This window comes from Anopheles funestus, chromosome 2RL (assembly GCF_943734845.2).
Source record: "Anopheles funestus chromosome 2RL, idAnoFuneDA-416_04, whole genome shotgun sequence".
NCBI classification, from domain to species: Eukaryota; Metazoa; Arthropoda; class Insecta; order Diptera; family Culicidae; genus Anopheles; species Anopheles funestus.
The window spans coordinates 78,746,462-78,765,790 of NC_064598.1; the positions used below are offsets into that span (position 1 = coordinate 78,746,462).

Consider the following 19,329-nt stretch of genomic DNA (forward strand, 5'->3'; position numbering starts at 1 on the left):
AACAAAAACATCGCAAATCGTACACCAAGGTTACTACTGTCAAAATGACAACTCGTGGCTCACCCTGTCGCTATCTACCTTGGGCTTCATTGCGAACGTTCGGATTTGTCAAAACAAACAGAAAACAAAACAACATTTGTTGGTGCAGCAAAAATTGCTTCCATATAAGTAATTGGCTCGTAAAGATGTATGAAAAATACATCGTTTAGCGAACGAGAAAGTGCGGGAAAGTTTCAAGTGTCCCGCTCGTGCTATTTACGCCACTAGTTAATGTAAATAGGATAAGAAAACGAGAAAGAATGTTTCCGGAAACGTTGGTCTTTGCGCTAGCGCTGCTCATCACGGGTGCCATCCTATTTCTGCTCATCTACTACGTATCCTTTTCAAATGTTTTCGATACCGAATACCGGCAAATGTGGCTGTGCATTTCCTTAACTCTATTAACTTTCACAGCTGATTATACTGTCCGATTTGGAATGTGATTATCTGAACGCACAGGAGTGCTGCTCGAAGCTCAATTTTTGGTCCATTCCGAAACTGGCTGCCCATGGATTTTTAACCTTTTTGCTGCTCATTCACGGCAATTGGATCCTGTGTCTGTTGAACCTGCCCATGGTAGGATGGCTCGTGTGGGAACAGTACCGTGTGCCGGCCGGGAACATTGGCATTTACGATCCGGCCGAAATCCATAACCGAGGCATGGTGAAGAAGCATCTGCGGGACACCATGATAGGATTGGGCTTTTATTTAATCATTTTCTTCGTCTATCTCTATTGGTGAGTATATGAAATAAAAGGGAAATTTTGTTAAATCGAATTTAACACATTAACCTCTACTTTTGCAGTATGATAATCGCCTTGCTGAAGGGTGATCCGATTAGACGGCACGAAGAAGAGGAAATAGTGACGGAATTCTAAATACTCAGCCGCAACAGAAGCATTTCGTACGAGTGTGTGTTGTAGTGAAGTATCGTAAAGCGCTACGAATGATTATTTTATTTATAAACCCATTTATATAGCACCCTTAGCGTGTGAGCATCTCAATTGTGGCGATAGTAATGCAACATAGAATTAGTGAAATTATGATTTCAAATCAGTCAACTTCCTCTAGCCAAAGAATACTCACAAGTGTAAGTAATTTGCGTAAAATAAATATGAAATAATTTGCAAAACCGTCTCACAGTACTAATTTTCCTGCGGAATCGTTTTTTTTTCATGTGTGAGGCAAACAATTTTCCGAACTGTTTAACACTGTATCCATGACAACGTGAAATGCATTTGGTACCTATTGGCTTATGGAATAGCGATGTGGAGAGTGAAATGTTTCTCCATTTTAATCAGTGTTTGGGTCAATCATTTTCACCGTTGAAGCTTAGAATCAGCTCCACCTGTAGGAACGTTAAATAATCATGAACTGATGAGAAACAAATGAGACGCACTGTGTTTATTGCAAGGAAAACAAGAAGACCCCAAACTTTACCTCACTGCGTGCGTAAATCAAAGTAAGCGAAATAGTGAGGAAAAATAGGGGTGACAGTGAGGTAAGGGTGAGTGGGTTGTTTTCACCTCTCTTGAAAAGGGGGGTTGTTTACTGAGATGTCGTTTCTCTCAATCTCTCATTTTATCTCCCCCGTTAGGGAGCGGTTTACTAACCAAATGGTGAGGGTTCGTGGTCTGCGTTCTCATTGCTTTCTCACGTATTCTCTATACGTGAGCAACCGGGTATACAGTGTGCGTTTCAGTAAAAAAAAATGCGGTCATGTGGGATGGATTGTACAGTGCGTTGCGTAATATTAATGTTCGCTGCGTTAAAAACAAAACATATTTTTTAATCGTGCATTTAATTCAATATATTTTAATATTACCTACTTCATTTGGACTTCAAAGTATAATGTTCTGTAGCACGTTTAGCACATAAAATTTTTTAAAGCTAATTTTAATTATTGGTCTAATTATTTAATAGTAAAAGTCCATTTTAAAGGTATAATACTAATCGTCAAAACCATTCAAAAGGTTTGGTCGATTTGAAATGTTTATTATGTATTGAAGATTCAAGTTGATTTATAAATTCTTTTATACAACCAGAATTTAGTAACAAAAAAATTCTTTGATTTTCGATTGTAGAAGGGTAGATAAGGTTAGCAAAAATGTGAATTTAAATATATTATTTATTGGGAAGTGTTTCTAGTTGCTTGAATCTTGCAGTAAAGTAAGCAACATTACAGCTATCGTACGCACTGTAGTGCGTGCATGACTTTGTAGTGTTTCTATCTCTTGCTGGGGGAGATCCGGTTATCTCTCCCGATTGGCCCCATTGGTGAGCCACCCGTACCGTTTCTCAATACTGACACGAGTGGACAACCGAACTTGGTCTTGGTGCTCCAGCGTACTGGGCCAACAGCCAGGCTCGCCAGAAACGTTTAGCACACGAAGGAGACGCATCCTAGGCGGCATCTCGTTGCAAGGAGCGCATAATGTGTAGCATCACCATTATTAGATCATCTGCCACCCCGTGAACCACCCATCGGCATGGCGTAAGGCGGCACGTAGCAGAAGCTGCAAAAGGAAACAGTGAGTTTTGTGTACCTTCAGGTGCTAACGGATCGTCATCCCAACCAACCTCCCCCCAAAATAAAAAAGTAAAGCGCGCTGGACGGAGAGTGAGAGCGAGCGAGAGGGAACGAAAGCAGACAAGCAGCAGTGAGTGCGTGTAGTGGTGTAAACGGGGATTGAGAAGAGAACAAAAAAAAATAAAGGGGTTGGAAAGACTTCGTGGAGGTCAGTGAACAAGCGAACCGACCGAGTAAAGAAAAGAATGCAAACAATAATATTGGCGAGTGAGGGTTAAGTTAAGAAAAAAAGGAGAAAAAAAACCTCAGCCACATTACAACAAAGTAACCATCGCCGCGGAGTGTTCGTTCTGGAGCTGCTGCAAATCGGCATCGACTTTTCCCCGGGAATTGTGTTACTGTTTGATTCGTTTTTCTTTTTTTTGTTAATTTTGGCTACACCCGTACGGGAAGTGTTGGGAGTTTTGTATCGCCAGCAAATCCCACCCCCCCACACCCCCCTTCTTTAAACCCACCCTACGCAACAGGGATAATGTTGGCTTATCCAAATCTCAGGTCAAGTTGTTCGTTGTTGATTTTTCTCCCGCGCAATCAGCAACATTTGCTCCAACACTTTTACCTAGCAACCACCCACTTTTTGGTGGGTGGGGGGGAGGGGGGAGGTAGAGAAGATAGGAAGCATCATTTGTGTGTCTATTGTTGAACTCTTGGGATGGCAAGCGCCTGGCGGGAAGTGTGTGAGAAAAAGAGAGCACGAGAGTGAGAAAGAGAACTTTTGACTGCAAAATTTGAAATGAGGCAAAATTTTGTTTATCTTGTTCAATATCCTTAGCAGTTTTTTTTTACTTGGGATTTCGCACCTTTTTTCGCGAACTTGTTTTATGCAGATGAAGTTGGTGTCAAATCAGGAAGAAGCCCTCCTTCACTCCCACCCGTAAGCATTAAACCGTCTCCTTATCGTTTGTATTATCACTTGTTTGTGTTTTGGGTGGATGGAAGGTTTTGCTGTGTGGAAACAGGTCGGTTAATCTTGTATTTGTACCCTAGTAGCCCAGTGCAAGTGTGCCCGTCGTCATGGAAACACGTTGCTCCGTTTGAATAGATCGCGCGTCATCAGCATCCTTCTTTGGGAGTGCATTTTGTGATGTGGAGTTGTGTGTGTGTGTCGGTATGTTAATGAAGCTGTGCGTGCGTGTATTTAGCAAGTGTGCCACCGCTTTTGTCACGATCTGTACGTATGTGTGTTTAGCAAGAAGGGAAAGAAGAAAAAAAACAACACGAGAAGTATTATGAAACGCGATGTGATCTTCGCGCGCGCGAGACAGGTTTGACGCGCGCAAGTGTAAACAAGTGTGTATAATGTGAAGAAATAGAGAGAAAGAAAAAAAAAGAACACAATGAAACAAATAGCTATATTCTGTGTGACGTTTTTACATCCCGTCCCATACTGCATCGGTCGAGATGCCGGAACCGCGTAGGAATGGAGCAGAAAAGAAGTCATAGCTGTCGTCCGGCTACTTTATTGTGACCACCATTTTAACTGGCATCTAGTAAATGCTAAAGGTAGCATCAAAACATCAAAACGAACCCGTGCCCGTGATTCACTTGAATGCGTATGCGACACACTGTAAAAACATTATTATTGTTTTAGGGCGTCTGGTACTAAAAACATTACAAGCTCCATGTGTCGCTGTGCATCTGTGTTTGTGACCCTTCGTAGCTTATCAGCGCAAAAGGCAAACGATTCCGTCTCCGGTTTGGTGTTGGCTGTGGCTGTGCGATCATTACTGCAGATAGCGTTTGCTCACGTGTATGATGGTCGGATGGTAGACATCGTTGTGAAGGATCTTGGAACGCACGCGGGGCTGCAGATGTGAATCGGCCACATACACGCACTGGCCCATAAAAACGCACAACCATCCTCCGGTTTTTGTTGCGTACGCGTACACGCATATGGATCTCGATGAGATGTCAAGAGAAGATAAAAAAAAACCAACAACAACACCCGCCAGACACAAAACCCGCTCATTGGTGGCCTACTGTGTGGCTCTACCCTTTTTGTTTTGTACGTGCAGTTAGTAGCGCGCCATGGATACATATTGGCCTACTGAGTGAGATCTTTTGAGGTGGAAAAAAGCCTTCTGCTCAAAAAGTCTCATGTAAACATCAGTGGTTTGGTGAAGGACTTGCAGATCGGACCGGACTGGCATGTTTAAAAGACTCATTTATTTAAGAAAACACCCTTTAAAATGTCATCCACAAAAACATGGGAACTTTATTCAAATATTATTTCATCCCTAAAATCACAATCGCGTTGATCTTAGTGGTGTGTTGTTAGTGTATTGAATTGCATTTTGGGAGTGACCCTTAGAATGCTATTGCCATGCTGTAGATAACGCTGCTCGGCTTGTACCAAAAACCCCGGACGGTGGTTCCTTTTTTTACCTTTTTTTCCTATGCGATTTATGTTGACGAGGGAGGTTTTTTGGGGGTGGCTTGACTTGGTGGGGGCTGGTGAGGGTGGCCCTGGGAGATTAATCATGCGATACTGATGATTGTGCCGCGTGTATGAATCTCTCTCTCACTCTCACTCATGTTGCCCATTTTCTCTCGCGTGCAGTTTCTCTCTCTCTTCTCAAGGTTGTCTTCCCAATAATCTCCAAAACCTGGTGAGAGCGAGATCGCGAGAGAGAGAGAGAGATCGAAAGTGAGAGCTCCATCGATGCATCCCCTGTTTGGGGTTTTCGGTTTTGAAGGGCTTGGCAGACCCTTCAACATTCATCTCAACCTTTACATTCATTCAACAATCAGCGACCAATTCAGGTTCATTCGCAATTCGGCAACGCGCTCGTCATCATCACAGGTTGTATAGGTCTTGTGGGGCCATGTACTAAACTAACTAGTCCGTGTGTGTGTGCCAATAAGTGACAAGGATCCGAACCGTGGTGTGTAATTTTTCCTGCAATGTTCTAAGGTGTTTCGCGCCCTACTAGCCGAAATACCCAAAACCGACGTCATCATCAATCACGATTGTGGACAGCAAAAGTGGTAGGTCAGTTTTTGACTTTCGGTTGTGGTTGTATTTTTAGGTTGGATTTTCCTTAAGGTTGGTGGTTGGTGCGTGAAAAAAACAAACAAATCTTGAGTGTTCTTTTTGTTTGGTGACAGTCCAAACAGTGGGAAGTCGTCATCCAAGTCCTTTGTCGGTATGAATATTTGAGTAAGTTTAGAAGTGCTCTCCAAGAAGTGTTTCCAAAGTTCCCCCCCCCCCCACCTCCAACTGGTCAAATTGCAAAAAGGGAAACTTTATCCTCCCCACGAAGAAAAAAAAAAGATCAAAAGTGTAAGGAAAAGTTAATCCATATTTCTAACACTCCTCAAAAAGGCGAAAGCCAAAATTTTTGGAAATTATTTCCCGGAATTCCTGTCCTGGAAAGTAAACATTCTCTTAATAGTTTTATACATCATGCCCAGGCATAGCTTAGTATTTTTTCCACCCCCCCCCAGGAGTTTCCGAAAGATCCTTGCCGCCGTTAGATATTTGCATTCTGAATAGGGAATGAAACATCGTGCGGCGCTCTCTAGAGCACCGTGGTACGGATGCTTAAGGACATAATCCTAATGCAATATTCATTTCGCCAGTACGAAAAACTTTAAATGGTAGGATTGGTTGCTGTTGGCAGCGCTGGGATAAGGGCACGGATATTCTTTCCTTTTGCCAGCAGCAGCAAGATGAGCCGCTTTGTTTGATCGATCTTAATAATTCATAGCAGACCCGATGTAGTCGGTGCAGATTAAGTCAAGTGTATTTAGTATCTAAAGAAGGGCAACAGTTTGACGCTAGTTTTTTTTTCTTCATCTTACTTATTCATGTGGGGTGATCATATGATCTCGGAAAGCAGTTCAGCTTCACTTTAACAAACATTACAAGTGTGGTATGATGATTGCAATTGCTTCTTTAAACACTTCCAAAAAGCATCCTAAGAACTCTTTTAACCCCGTCACTTCAATAAAGTAACATCGATTTATTTGCGTAAACTAAAACCTACTAACCATCACGGTAATGCACACGTTGGGCCGTGAGTTTTTGGGAGAGAGTTTACCATGAAATCAAACAAACAAACATCGATCCTCTCGATGGGAAGAAACCGCCGGTTTCCGGAAGGGTGATATTCATGCCCCTTGTTACGAGCAGGTGTTAGTGTTACCTCCGTTGGTAAAATTTGCATTAGAACCACTTGCCACTTGCCACTTGCCACTTGCATACGTACGTACGCGTTCAATCCACGCGTTTGCGACCATTTATTAATATAAACCGTTTACTTTTAAGCACACCGTTGGCAGTGACGCGATTGAACGCGGTGTACGCAAAGCGAAAGGAATTTTATTTTAGAACTAAGTGATCTTGATCGATGAATGGGTTGTGTTCTGGTGCAAAAAAAAAAGTAAGGATCGCTTACACTGACACTTCTGGCTTGCATCAGTTTGGCATCGGTGTGCAATTTGAAAGGTCTTAGCGAAACGTTGCATTTTTGGGTGCAAACCGTCGGTGTTACAAGTTGATCAGTAGGTCTTCGAAATAGTTTTATCATCTTGAGAATGCAATATTTTTCTTTCATTTTCGCTTCAAAAGCAAAAACTTTTATGGTGGAACCATTTCGAGGTATTCTATTGTGAGCGTTTTGTTAAAATATTTATTTTATGATATAAAATTATTGAAATGTGACTATTTATTGATGGGACCCCATTTGTGTAGTATATTGTGAGCCTTTTAAAATCTTAAATGCGGATTTTTTTTGTTAAAATAATGATTTTTTAATCATAAAAGTTTTTGTTTGTTTGTCACACATAGTGGCTTACATTTTCAACAATTTAACTGATTAAATTTGATCGTTTTATCTGTTTCGATCGCTTATCAGTGCATCGGATTTTAGACGTTCAGTATCAGCACTAAAGCTTCATCATGACGTAGATCAGCTTCTCCAAATCGACCACAATCAACACGCTATTAAATTACACGATCGCTTTGAAATCTAAGCATCAGGTAGTTTTATGCATTTGAAACGATGCACCTGTGGCGGTGGTGGTTGGCTTTTTTATTATTTTTTAATGAGCAAAACCATGTTAAACCTAGCGTCACTTCGGTGGGTAAAACGCTACCTTTCCAGTTTAAACCCTACCAAAAAAAAAAAAAACAAACAAAAAACACCAAAGCCCTGCAGCATCACACTTCCTTCACAATTTGCGTGTTGCCATTTTGCAACGCCACACTGAACGTTCTGTGATCCGATATATTTATGCACATGCATCTTGGCGTGCGTCGCATTTAAACGCAAGCGCAGGTGCTAAATGCACCCACCGTGGGTGGCGGTTTGTGTGGTTGATGTGTTCGTGTGTGTTTGGCTGGGTTTTTTTTATTAAACTATCATTTTACTAACGCCGTGCACCTTTGGGGGGAGGAGAATATTAGTTGCTTGAATGGATGGCGGTTTCGAGGTGATGTATAAAACCCGAAGACACGAACCACGTCATACGATCGTGCGCGGTGATCTTGTACGATTACTCATCGTACCAATAATTCTTGCTCACCGGTTCCGTTGCGACAATCTGGCTGCAGATGGCAAATTGATGTCTTTACCATCGGATTTAGCATGAAAAATAGCTTCTCTTCCTGTTTGCTCACTAATTAGAAAGCAAAACCCGGCAAAGGGAGTGAAGGGAATGTACCCAGTTGCTGCCTTACTTTCTTCCCGGTTTTTGGCAGAATCACATTCATATTGGTCGTTTGCAAAAAAAAAATTGGTATGGTGAGATCTGTGAATTGCAATTAGTAAAATGTGGTCATAAATTATTTCAAATTTTCATCTCTGTCCACCCTGTTCCCTGTTTGGAAGTGTATGTGTACGTAAGCAAACAGAATGGGACAGAGCTGGGGGCGCCGCAGTCGAGTAGGGAGGAAGAAATTAATTTTTCACGGCTTTAAGTAATTCAAGGTCTCTCACACGAACTTGTCCGCCGGACGTAGGCGAGTGCAAGTATAAATAATATTTTCTATATTCTGTTTTGGGTGAATTAGGGCCATGAAAGTACACGATATTAATGATTACAGATTTTTCGTACATTAAGGCAAAGTTTGGAGAGGTAAAATACACTCATAGAAGGTGTCTGGTTAGGTTGATACTAACACTAATACTGATATAATTCTACCAGCTGCTAGTACTAAGCTGGTTTTACTCAGCCATTAGTGTCCTGTCATCGTGAATGGTAAAGCGATAAAAATGCCCTTTTTATTATCTTTTTGTTTTGAGGATAATTTTTAAAATTCTCGTAAATTAAGCTTTTTGTGTCCGTGTAAAATGCCACGGGGTCTTTGCGTTTGTTGGGGTTAATTTGTGTAATTTTGCTTAAACTAAACCAATAGTTGATATTAAAAATGACTTCAATAAAATTTTGCTAAGTTTTAGGTCTCTAAAAGTAAATACTAAAATAAATTTTGTTCCATTTTTTTCCAAATGTTTAATTTTTTTCTTATTATGATAAAGTTTTGGATTTAAATAAACATAACCTATTAAAGTTTTAATGCTTTTTCCATATTTTTGCCGATGCGAGTAATAGCAAAAAAAAAAAACAAAGTACAAGAAAAAGTTTACCTAACAAACATTGACCATCTTCACGATTAAACTTTCTGCTAGTATTTTTTTAAGAATGTTTTTTTTAGTTTCCCATTTTTTTTGCCATTGCGAACAGAGAGTTGAACAATTCGTTTTGGAGTTTTTTTGTTTCCTTGGCTCCTCTGTTCATTTGCAGCTAGTTTAGTACGAATTGCTTGTGAAAACTTTGTGCTCGTAGCTTTTAAAACTTCAACCCAACCATTGGTTATCGATTATGCATTCCATGTGCAAGCTGTTTTGTGCAGTTTTTAAAATGGAGAACGATGAATAAAAAACAGAGACACACATTTGCCGTAGCACATTTTCTATCGATAAGTTTTAGAATTATGTAAAAGAGAGTTTAAAAACAATGCTAACATATGCGAAAACTGTTTTATGATAGGTATTTTTATTAGGTTCCCTTTCCTTATTTGTGGTAGTCAATGTTAAAGTACTTTTAAAGCATTTTTAGTTTGCATTTGTGTGGTTTCGAACCACTTTGAAGGGTTGAGCAAATAGGACTAGTTTCAGCTCATTGATGATGGATGGAATGAAATGTTCAGATGTTTTCTTCCAACTCTTCCCAAAAGGAAAATGCTACTACCTGTGAGTGAAATATTTCATTAGAAAACTCTTCATATCTCTTCCCTGCACACCCGGGCCAGTTACCAGCATTGGTCTGAATCTGACTGCGATGAAGGTTTTCAATTAGCTAAACCGAAGCCCACCTTGTTGCCGATGGTTTTGGGTGTGGTGGGTTGGAAAAACGCGGTTTCGAACAGTTACGTTAAGCTGCCGCTCACATTACGATAGCGCCAAGCGACAACAGCCGATGACGCCCGCCAAAGGAGTACGCCCGCGGTAGCGTATGTGTCTATAAATGGATCGCCTACCAGCCGCGCGAAGGCTCGTTTGGAAGGCGGTACCGTGCGTAACAGATGATGGATCCATTTCAAATCTGTCAAACCTGCCAATCGGGCCAATCAAGGGGTAAACCAGGGTGGGTATGTAGGCCTACAAGGCCTGCGAGCAAAGCAAAGCGTGTTGAGTCCGTTTATGGTGTGTGCGCTCACAAGAAGAACACACCCATTTTTCCTTATGGCTAGAAGGAGAGAGCGCAAAAAATAAAAACAGTCGCTTTTCCTCGATGATGGTGAAGGATTGGGAATTGGTTTGGTATCACAAGTTCAAACCCGCCCAACACCCCCCAACCACCTCAGCACCATCACCAGCACCAGCATCATGATCAATCGTAGTCGTAGTCGTTATTTGCGGTCGAGCAATTTTCGTGGGAAAATCCTGAACGCACCATCCATATAAATATAAACACAAAAACGCACGGGTGCGCATGTATTGCGAAATCGAAACGCATTGCGAAATTGTGTGGCGTTCAACCATCGAACCGTACCGATGCGATTCGATCCGTACCCATTGGTGCTTGAAATCGATGCTCTAAACGGTTCAAAATGGGGGTTTGAAAGAAAGAAAAAAAGGTTTAAATGGGGAATCATATTTTCTTGGATTGATAGTCTGGAAGCGTGGAATACACGCAACGATTATACACTTTAGACGCATGCCTTCCAATGGGCCATAGTTTCGTGACAGGCCGGAAAAGAAAATATAAAATCATGGGAGAAAAAAAAAACGATGATGTGCAAAGAGGATACGTTTTTGGGGGGTGGCAAATGTCTTAGTTCAGCGAAGTGCAAAATCAATTCCACACAACCGGAAAGGCGCCAAGGCGAACAGCAAAGGTATGGCGAACAACATATTGCACCTACGAGGTTCCTGCGAAAGCCATTGCTGCCCTTCGACCGTATCAAAGTGACATATTTTTGTTACTGTTGCTGATCGGTTTATTAGTACCATAGTGTTACTGTGTTATGGGGGTTTCTTTTTTGCTACGCGAAGCAGCTTGCGCTATTTGGCTCGGTGTAAAGTAACCGGATACTGGCTCGACAGCCGACAACAGGTGACCGGATGAACGCAATCTTGGGTTGATGATCCACCACCATTCGCTCGTAAGTGACCGGGATAATGTAGTGGATGCGAGGAACGTTCGGTTCGGTATTACTAGCATCTTGGAAGCACCTTGGCTGGAATGCTGTAAAATAGCGTTTGACAAGTGCGATGGTCGGGACAAACAATTTCCAGTGCTCGTGAGTGGAATAATCATCCCGTTTTCGGTGTGAGATTTGAATCTTGAAACGGGAAGAGGAAGGAAATATTTTATTAATTTCCACCACTTACGATGCATTACATCTTTGTTCTTGTTATGAACATTTATTTTATCTATTCAGATATTGATTCCTAAAAATTTCAATTATCAAGTGCAAAATATCTATTTTTTTGGTATGTTTTGTGAAGGCATCGGAGTTCGCGATTTCTATCCGAGCTTTCGTAATTATGTATTGTTTCAAGCTTATTAATTTAAATTGCTTTTTAGGTATGTCTTCTGATAGCTTTTAATTTACAATGTACTGTATCAAAATCACAGACAACAAGACTGTGGAAGCTGCACTGCTAAAGCTCAAAATGAACTACAATCCGGACGGAATCCCATCAACAATTTGAAGAAGGGCGTTACACCTTATCTGGGTTGACTAGGTATTTCAAATTTCTTACACTTCTGGTAAAGTTCCGATAACCTAGAGAATGATACCGTTACTAATAGAGATGTGCAAAGTGAGTAATAGTGAGATAGTGAGTTGAAACGTTGTATTGAACGAGTTTCATTCACTCACCACGAGGTGTTTTAGCGACTCTTTTTTCATTTACTCACTCATGAGTGCACAGTGGGCAACGGCCATACAAATGCCGGGATGAAAATCAATTATATGAGCCATGGTGGTTATTTTCTTCAAACATATTTGATATAACTAAAAAATGTGTAATTACATTATTGTTCATTATTTTTCTCAAATAATAGTGTTTTCAATAATGAGTACAAATAGGAACTAGTATGTTTGACAGAAGCTAGTGGAGTTTGATTCCAATTAAGGAGCACTAAATTGAACAAACAAGGAACAAATTATGACGAAAATGTATTAGGTTTTAAACTTGATGAAAACCAATTAATTATTAAAAAGTAACTAAATAAGTAATATTTAGTCAATTTTACGTATAATATTGAATATTCAATCAAAATCTTTTCGTTTAGAGAGCGATGCCGCTATCATATCACGAATTACGGTCTTTCCAGAAAAAATTAAATATTTTTCACGGTCGCGCATGGTCGCAACCAATTAAATCAAAAATATATAGTAAAAATGGTGGCCTTTCATATGATATATGACACAAGAGTCATCTCGAGTCCAAACATAATTTTTTTCATTGTCTAATACATCATTTCTGAGAACAGCAAGACCTTCTTTTGGTTTTTGGTAATTTTTGAAACGAAAAATATTATATTATCAAAACAAAGAATACAAATGAAAAGTATATTAAAAAACCTATCCAAAAAAGTCAACGGTATTAAAATCGGTCAATTGGTTTTCTCAATACAACGGTTTTAATGTTGCTTGCAATATAACATATTTTTGAAACAAAACATACCACCTACTATTTTGATGTACTGTTTCTCAAAAAGTTTCAAATTTGAAAAAGAGATATTTTGGTTTTATCTTAGTTCAAGTATCTACTTTCCAAACATGTATTAAGTTTGCATGAATGACGATGTAAGTTTTTCGATTTTCATACAGGCGTTTGCCCACTGTGGAGTGTAAGCAAAAAGAGTAAATAGGCGAGTTGAAACAAAAATGAGTTGAAACGAAACGCTTGAAACACATGAGTTAAAACGGAATACATGTGTACAATACCCAAACTAGTCAAAGGAATATACCGCTCGCTCTGTATAGAAAAAAATTCTATAAATTTGAAAATTTCCTAAGGCTATAGCTATACCCTTTTTTGAATAATTTTGAAAAAAAATTGATTTATTTTAATGCCAACTGGTTGGAATAAGTTTCTTTTCACTCAAATAATGCTTTAAATTAAAAAAAGAATAAAAAATCAGAAAAAAAATTTGAAAAAATTTTCAACTCGAAAATTTCATAAGGCTTACCCCTTACGTTTTTTTTGAGAAATTTTGGAAAAAAAATTAAATTGATTTATTTTAATGCCAATCGGTTGCAATGTGTTTCTTTTCACTCAAGTAATGCTTTAAATAAAAAAAAAATAAAAAAAAATTAAAAAATTGAAAAATTGAAAATTTTATAAGGTCCTAACCCTCCTAGTCCTTCTATACGTTTATGCCGGGTTTTTTGTGATTCCGAAATGAGTCGTTAAACGAGCTGACACCTAATAACGACTCATTCACTCTGAGTTAACTCACTAAAAAGAGTTGTAATTCTCATCTCTAGTTACTAAAGAAAAGCGATCCGAACCTGACATATAAGTGATCGTAGAATAACGTAGAACGATCGTAACTCACTACTACAATATCATATCGATCACGTTGTCTGCTTCTAGACTTAGAAACTCTTGCTAACAGACGAAGAAGGGCTATGTAAAGGGTATTAAATGAACTTTATGACTATTTCAAATTTCACGAAAACGTCAGCACATGCAGAGAAAAACTAAGTTTTGTGGAATAAGTCGATATCAGTGTTCAAATGTTGTACGATTAAATCGGAAGTCATCAAAAAGAGGTTATTCATTTAAAAGTCACCATATATGTAGACTCAACTTGAGTTCATGAAACTCTATCACTGATCCTTCGTGATTTACGATCTGCGAACGACTGCATGCTTCTCCAAAGCAGTATAAACAGTTGTCTACATTCGAACAGTCCCATCTACCTTTCTCCTTTTGTGGAACGCAGAGACTCATATCTGTTGCAGATATAGCCAATAATGATTTTAAATGTATCACTCATACTGCAGCATTTGTTGGTGATGTTCATCCAGTTTCTCTTGTGTTTCTCTGCAAGCCATTTTGTGGATGTAATGGACATTGAAGAAGTTACATTTTGTTTTACCTTTTTGGACTAAGGAATTGCTAGGATGTTTGTGTCATGTAATATATTACTTTCTATTGTTGGATTTTTCAAACGACGAACGAATAAAATGCTTCGTACAACTTAATTTTCTTAAAGAATGGCAGAATAGGTATACTAGTACAAATACTTTCGACATCTGATTAAACGCTGATGTTTTCAAATATGTATTTTTTGCCTAATAAAAGACCTGATAGAATATCTGGCTTATTGTGGCTAGTCATACAATTTTTTATATTATAAAGTATCGAAGGCTTTACATCAAACATATAACGAAAAAAAAACAACTGCTTTTCCACAACCTAAGCACAGAATGAAAAAGGTATTACATGTATGATTTATGTGCATCTCCAAACAGGAACTACGGGAAACATGTCAACAAATGTGTACAGAAACTTAGTCAGTATTATTCATAACAAAAATAGATAGATTTACAAACAGACGCAGCAATATTCCGTCGTTTCTTTTTTTGTTCTCTTCTCCCCCCTAACAAGAGAAATGTGAAGAAATATCTCAAGAACACACATCACCCATAAGACGAATGAGAAATAAATCCGCAAAACATTTATACGTCGAAAATCAAATCATTCCATCCGTCTGCAAACGCGCAAACTGACGTCCATTCATCATCAATCACTTAGCGGCAGCCATCGGTGGTGGTTCGGTCCTGCGGACGGCTATGTTCCTGATGTGGAGTGGCATGTAGAAAAGTGCCATCATCTGCAGACAACAGCACCAGTGCTGTTGGTTATGTGTGCCACACTTACCACCGGGCAGGGTGGTGGTGTTTCGCAAAGTGTTTCGCTTAAGCAACAAGCAGCAGCAGCCACAACACACTCTAGCGCTAGGAATTTGCAGCATCTTCCAGCACGAGTTGGAACATTTCTTCTTTCACCAAACAAGCACTATTCGTTTCATTTTTATTTCCATTTGCACGTGTTTCGCTTTCGTTTTTTGTTTGCTTACGTATTGCGTTCCCACGCACCGACTGGAAGGACATAATTTATACTTGCTTTACCGTGGTGCCTACTACCATAAATCAGTTGTATCGGGGAACCGCGGTACTTCGAGCTATAGCTCGTCTCAAAGGACAAACGTGCCCCACCGAAGGGCAGCACGGCATCAGCGTGCATCTTTAGCAGTGGTTCTTAATTTTTTTTTTTCAATCGTTTGTCACCCATCCATTCATCCATTGTGCAACAGCTTATTTGTTGCTTCGCTCTATTTCTCTTTTTCATGCTTTTATAATTTCATACTCTTTTTCTCTTTTCCAGATTGTTTTCCCACCCCGTTGACCTCCAAAATTGATTAAACCTTGTGGAGCAGAAAAAGACAAAACGCGCCCTGAACTAAAGTGAGCATCCTTTTACTTGTGCCGAAGTGGGGTAAAGAGTGCTTCTTTGCTGCTGCTTCTTTCCATTGGAAGTTTCACCGGGCAGGATCGATTGGTGGTGATTAATGGAAAATGTATCCGACCGGGTGTAAATATTAATTAAAACGGCAACAATGGCACGTATGTCGCGAAGGCACGTGTGTCGCTGAGTGTGTCCTATAAATAGGGTGTGCATGTGTGTGTGTGTGTGTGTGTGCTTGTATATTAAAACCCTGCACCCTGCAGTGTCTGTGTGTATGTAGGCTCGGTTGCACATCCGGATTCGGATTGTGATCCTTTCAAATCCCTGTAGCCATTTTGTGTGAATTTCGCATTGAAAAAAAAAGGTAAGAGAAGTGGCCTGGTTGCTTCAGCAGGAAAAGATCTACTCTCGCGTGTGTGTGTGCTCACGTCAACGTGTATTAGTGATTGTGTAAGTGCATCCGGGCGATATACCGGAAAGGAGATTGATTGAATTATCGGCAATCGATCCCCCATCCCACCAGTAGTCGTACGTCGTGAACCGTCTGCGTGTGTGTGTGTGTGTGTCTCCCTTGTGGTTGTTGACGGGTGTTTGTCGAAGTACGAAGAAGATGGCCTCCCTATTGACAGCCGCAAGTGCAACGTCAGGAGCTGCAGATGGGGGTGGTAGTGGTGGCGGCAAACAGCAAACTCAGTCACCACAATCGCTGTCATCGTGTTCGCCGAGAAATGCAGCCTCGCCGAGTGCGAACGCTGGTCAGACAGCCGCAGGCAATACGACGGTGGCGCTAAACAATCCAACGGCCGTCAAGCTGGGCATTATGGATGTCCCGAAGGCGCTCCAGGATGGGGAGAAATTTATCAAATGGGATGAGGTAAGTGTGAGTGGGGTATAATGAAAGGGAACGCAACGATGTTGGGAGCTATTTGCATTTGATTTCCTTTCCGTCTATTATCTCTCTCTCTCTCTCTCTCTTTCACTCACTTAAACTGGAAGTCCTTATTGGGTGCAGTTTGGACAGTGCACCAAGGAAGATAATTTAAGTTGACAGCCTGACTGTCAAGTGTACGGCTAGCGGTTAAGATGGGAGGCTGATGGGGAATGTATGAATGACTTCAATGCTTCTGAGGAATGTTTTAGCAACCGACTTATTGGTTGTTTGACGCATGCAGCGTGTATATCAGAAGCACCAAACGCTCGTGTGTCAAAGGTATTGCTGATCTACCTTTGATCGTATCGCTATTCACGCTGACAGAATAATAAGGCAACGATTCGAATTGGCAATCATTTATAGTGGAAAAAAATCCGTTACATTTCAGTAGCGTCAGCTTCACCATACCAAATTCTTTGGTAAAAGAGAAAGTGCCATGGACATGATAATTTACAACTCTGCGAAATTCTTGGAACATGGTTGACGAAAAAGCATTCACATGTTTCGGTTGTTGTGCTGCTTTCTTTAAGAAGCATAGCTAAACGATAGAAGATGGTGTATGATGAATCCCAAACTACCATTTTGCTTGGACCAGCCATCCTCAGATATCCCATTTTCTTCCGAAGACTATTTATGGACTTTATAAATGAAGCGAATGCTGTTCATCTCGCTTATCCAAGATTATTCACCTCTTGGTATGTTGAAAAAAGACCCATGCACAAGGAATTACTGCTTACGAAAGGAGTTTTTCCACACGAATGGCACGGAAATCGACCGGTATCGGGTTGTATCAACTCGCTACTGGAAAAATGGAGGTATTTTGAAAGCTTTTCCTATTTCTGGGATTTTTTAGGGCATGTGCTAAGAGCGATGTGCTATGTGTGCGCACCGGAAACAGGAAAGCACCAAGCATATGTGTGGAGCAAACGTATATAATAATTATGGCTGGACGATTCTGACCGATTTTCCGATTGCTTCGTGGCGGCAACAGGAAGCGACTGTTCTGAAGGATGGTTTGTGTCGTTTGGATTATGAGATATTGATTTTCTTCTTTCCCCTCGCGCACGGTATGCTCTGTCCTAGTTGTTTTGATACTATTTTTAATGCTGCCGGAAATGGAGGATACAAAATGGTGACAGTTTTCCCTTTTTGTTAGATCATAGTTTTTTTTTCTTCCTACTCTCTTCAAAGTGAGTGCTGCTCAGTGCGCAATCAACAAACTCATTCTCCACCGTATCCCCAACCGGGGGAATAGGATATTAAAATTTAACGATGGTTGCAGGAATGCGGTAATTACTTTCTGCGATTCAGTGCAGATACTGATACGCGAGTGAAGCAGCAACGAAGATGCAAACCACAATGTGCTAATCGATCCGCATAAAATCTTACCGCTCGGCAGGAACTCACCTGCTGCTGGATGCCTCTCGACTTAAAGGACGCCGTTGCACGTTTTTTTATCGGTTTAGTGGATCCACTTTCGTAACCGCAACTTCAAACCTCAACCATGCGCGCGCTGCTGCAAGTGTAGATCGCGTAACACGCTGTTACTAGTGGCGCTTTGCAGATTGTGTTGCAATTTGAGTTTTCTTCATGACTGTTTTTTTTATTTCCTCTTCTGACGGTATGCCGCACATTATCTGGTTACGCGAAAAGTAGCAAAGTGGTAATTGTTCATTAATTTTCCTTCCCAGTTGTTCAGTGGGAGTTTAAAATTTACTAGAGTAGTAATTATTTCTTGTTCAGTGAAAATCCATCTTTCCTCTAGCAATTCTGGACATGGAAATACAAAATAAAAGTAATGTAATTGTATTTTAAATTCTGTTCGAGGAACTGCAATGGAGAATTAAAAATGAACTGCATATTATTTAGCAAGGTATGTGACTGGGTGCGTTATCTGCACGAACGTCAAAAAGATGTGACCATATCGCGAATATGATGGTGTGATTCAAGCCCCATTGTAATCCTCTCATACACTCTCACAGACAGTCTTTCACTGTCATATGCGCTACATAAATCACGGGATTGCCGTTGTCCTCAAGTTGCAACTGATACCACGTATCCTTCAGTGGCGGGACGTCTTTTACCGCCAACACTCTCCCTTCTCCCTCCATCTAAATATGGGGTTGAAGCGTCATCCTTTAGAAGTCCTTAGAACACCATTGCTTGGCAGCAAAACGAGCCACTTCAAACGAACCCTCGCAAAATATGGCCCTTGTACTATATTTTCTACGATAGTATTCTTTTTCTTCCTTTGCTCTGTCTCCTCTTCTATACACTTGTATCGTTATCCTGTTGGTCATGTGTTTTGCATACAGTGCTGGGCATAAAAGAATGTTCAGATTGTATACAGACTGATTTAGAACTCATTTTTTTAAATCGAAATTATCAAACTAAAGTGAGCTAAAGTCTGAAATAAGGACCCCCTCTCTTACGGTCGCTCATCTGCGTGTCAATTTTTCGTACAGGGTGGTTCAGAGGGTATATAATGTGGCCTGAATTTGATTTTTTTTATAATTACAAATACATTGTAGGGGGTTTTCGCGTCGTGAAAAGAAATTTATTAATCGAGGAACAAAGTTCCCTGTTTGTGAAACCGTAAAATTTTCCTCATTTTTGGCCCATCTTTGCCCCATAACTCGGGCGGATCTAACGGATCGCCAATCTTTGACCTGTGGTCGATAGATGGCACCAATTGCTACATTTTCTTCTTGGACAGCCATGCTCTCAGATGTCTGTGCCAGAAGTTAATCGAGGAGCTAAATTCCACAACCTGTTTGAGAAAATGTAAAAATTTCCTCATTTTTGCATCAAGTTTTGCCTATAACTCG

The 19,329-nt window shown here is 40.3% G+C and overlaps 2 protein-coding genes and 1 long non-coding RNA gene across 8 annotated transcripts in view; 2 read left to right on the top strand and 1 right to left on the bottom strand.

Moving 5' to 3' along the window:
* LOC125762952 (uncharacterized) overlaps positions 1-19,329 on the bottom strand; it is a 187,904-nt gene that overhangs the window by 167,560 nt on the left and 1,015 nt on the right. The window lies entirely within an intron of this gene.
* LOC125762950 (protein cornichon homolog 4) lies at positions 90-1,188 on the top strand. The gene is made up of 3 exons (XM_049425610.1): positions 90-374; positions 454-776; positions 845-1,188. The coding sequence occupies exons 1-3, from the start codon at positions 300-302 to the stop codon at positions 915-917; spliced, it is 471 nt and encodes a 156-aa protein (XP_049281567.1). The 5' UTR covers positions 90-299; the 3' UTR covers positions 918-1,188.
* LOC125762937 (1-phosphatidylinositol 4,5-bisphosphate phosphodiesterase classes I and II) overlaps positions 2,226-19,329 on the top strand; it is an 89,946-nt gene continuing 72,842 nt past the window's right edge. For 2 of the 6 annotated variants that reach the window (XM_049425577.1, XM_049425582.1), the window contains exons 1-3: positions 2,226-2,570; positions 3,617-4,132; positions 15,490-16,444. In XM_049425577.1, coding sequence (XP_049281534.1) covers positions 16,181-16,444 — 264 coding nt within the window. In that variant the 5' untranslated portion in view covers positions 2,226-2,570; positions 3,617-4,132; positions 15,490-16,180. Of the gene's footprint in view, positions 2,571-3,616; positions 4,133-4,153; positions 5,622-15,489; positions 16,445-19,329 lie in introns of those variants that run through there. The other 4 variants (XM_049425581.1, XM_049425578.1, XM_049425580.1 and 1 more) reach the window with 4 other exon arrangements.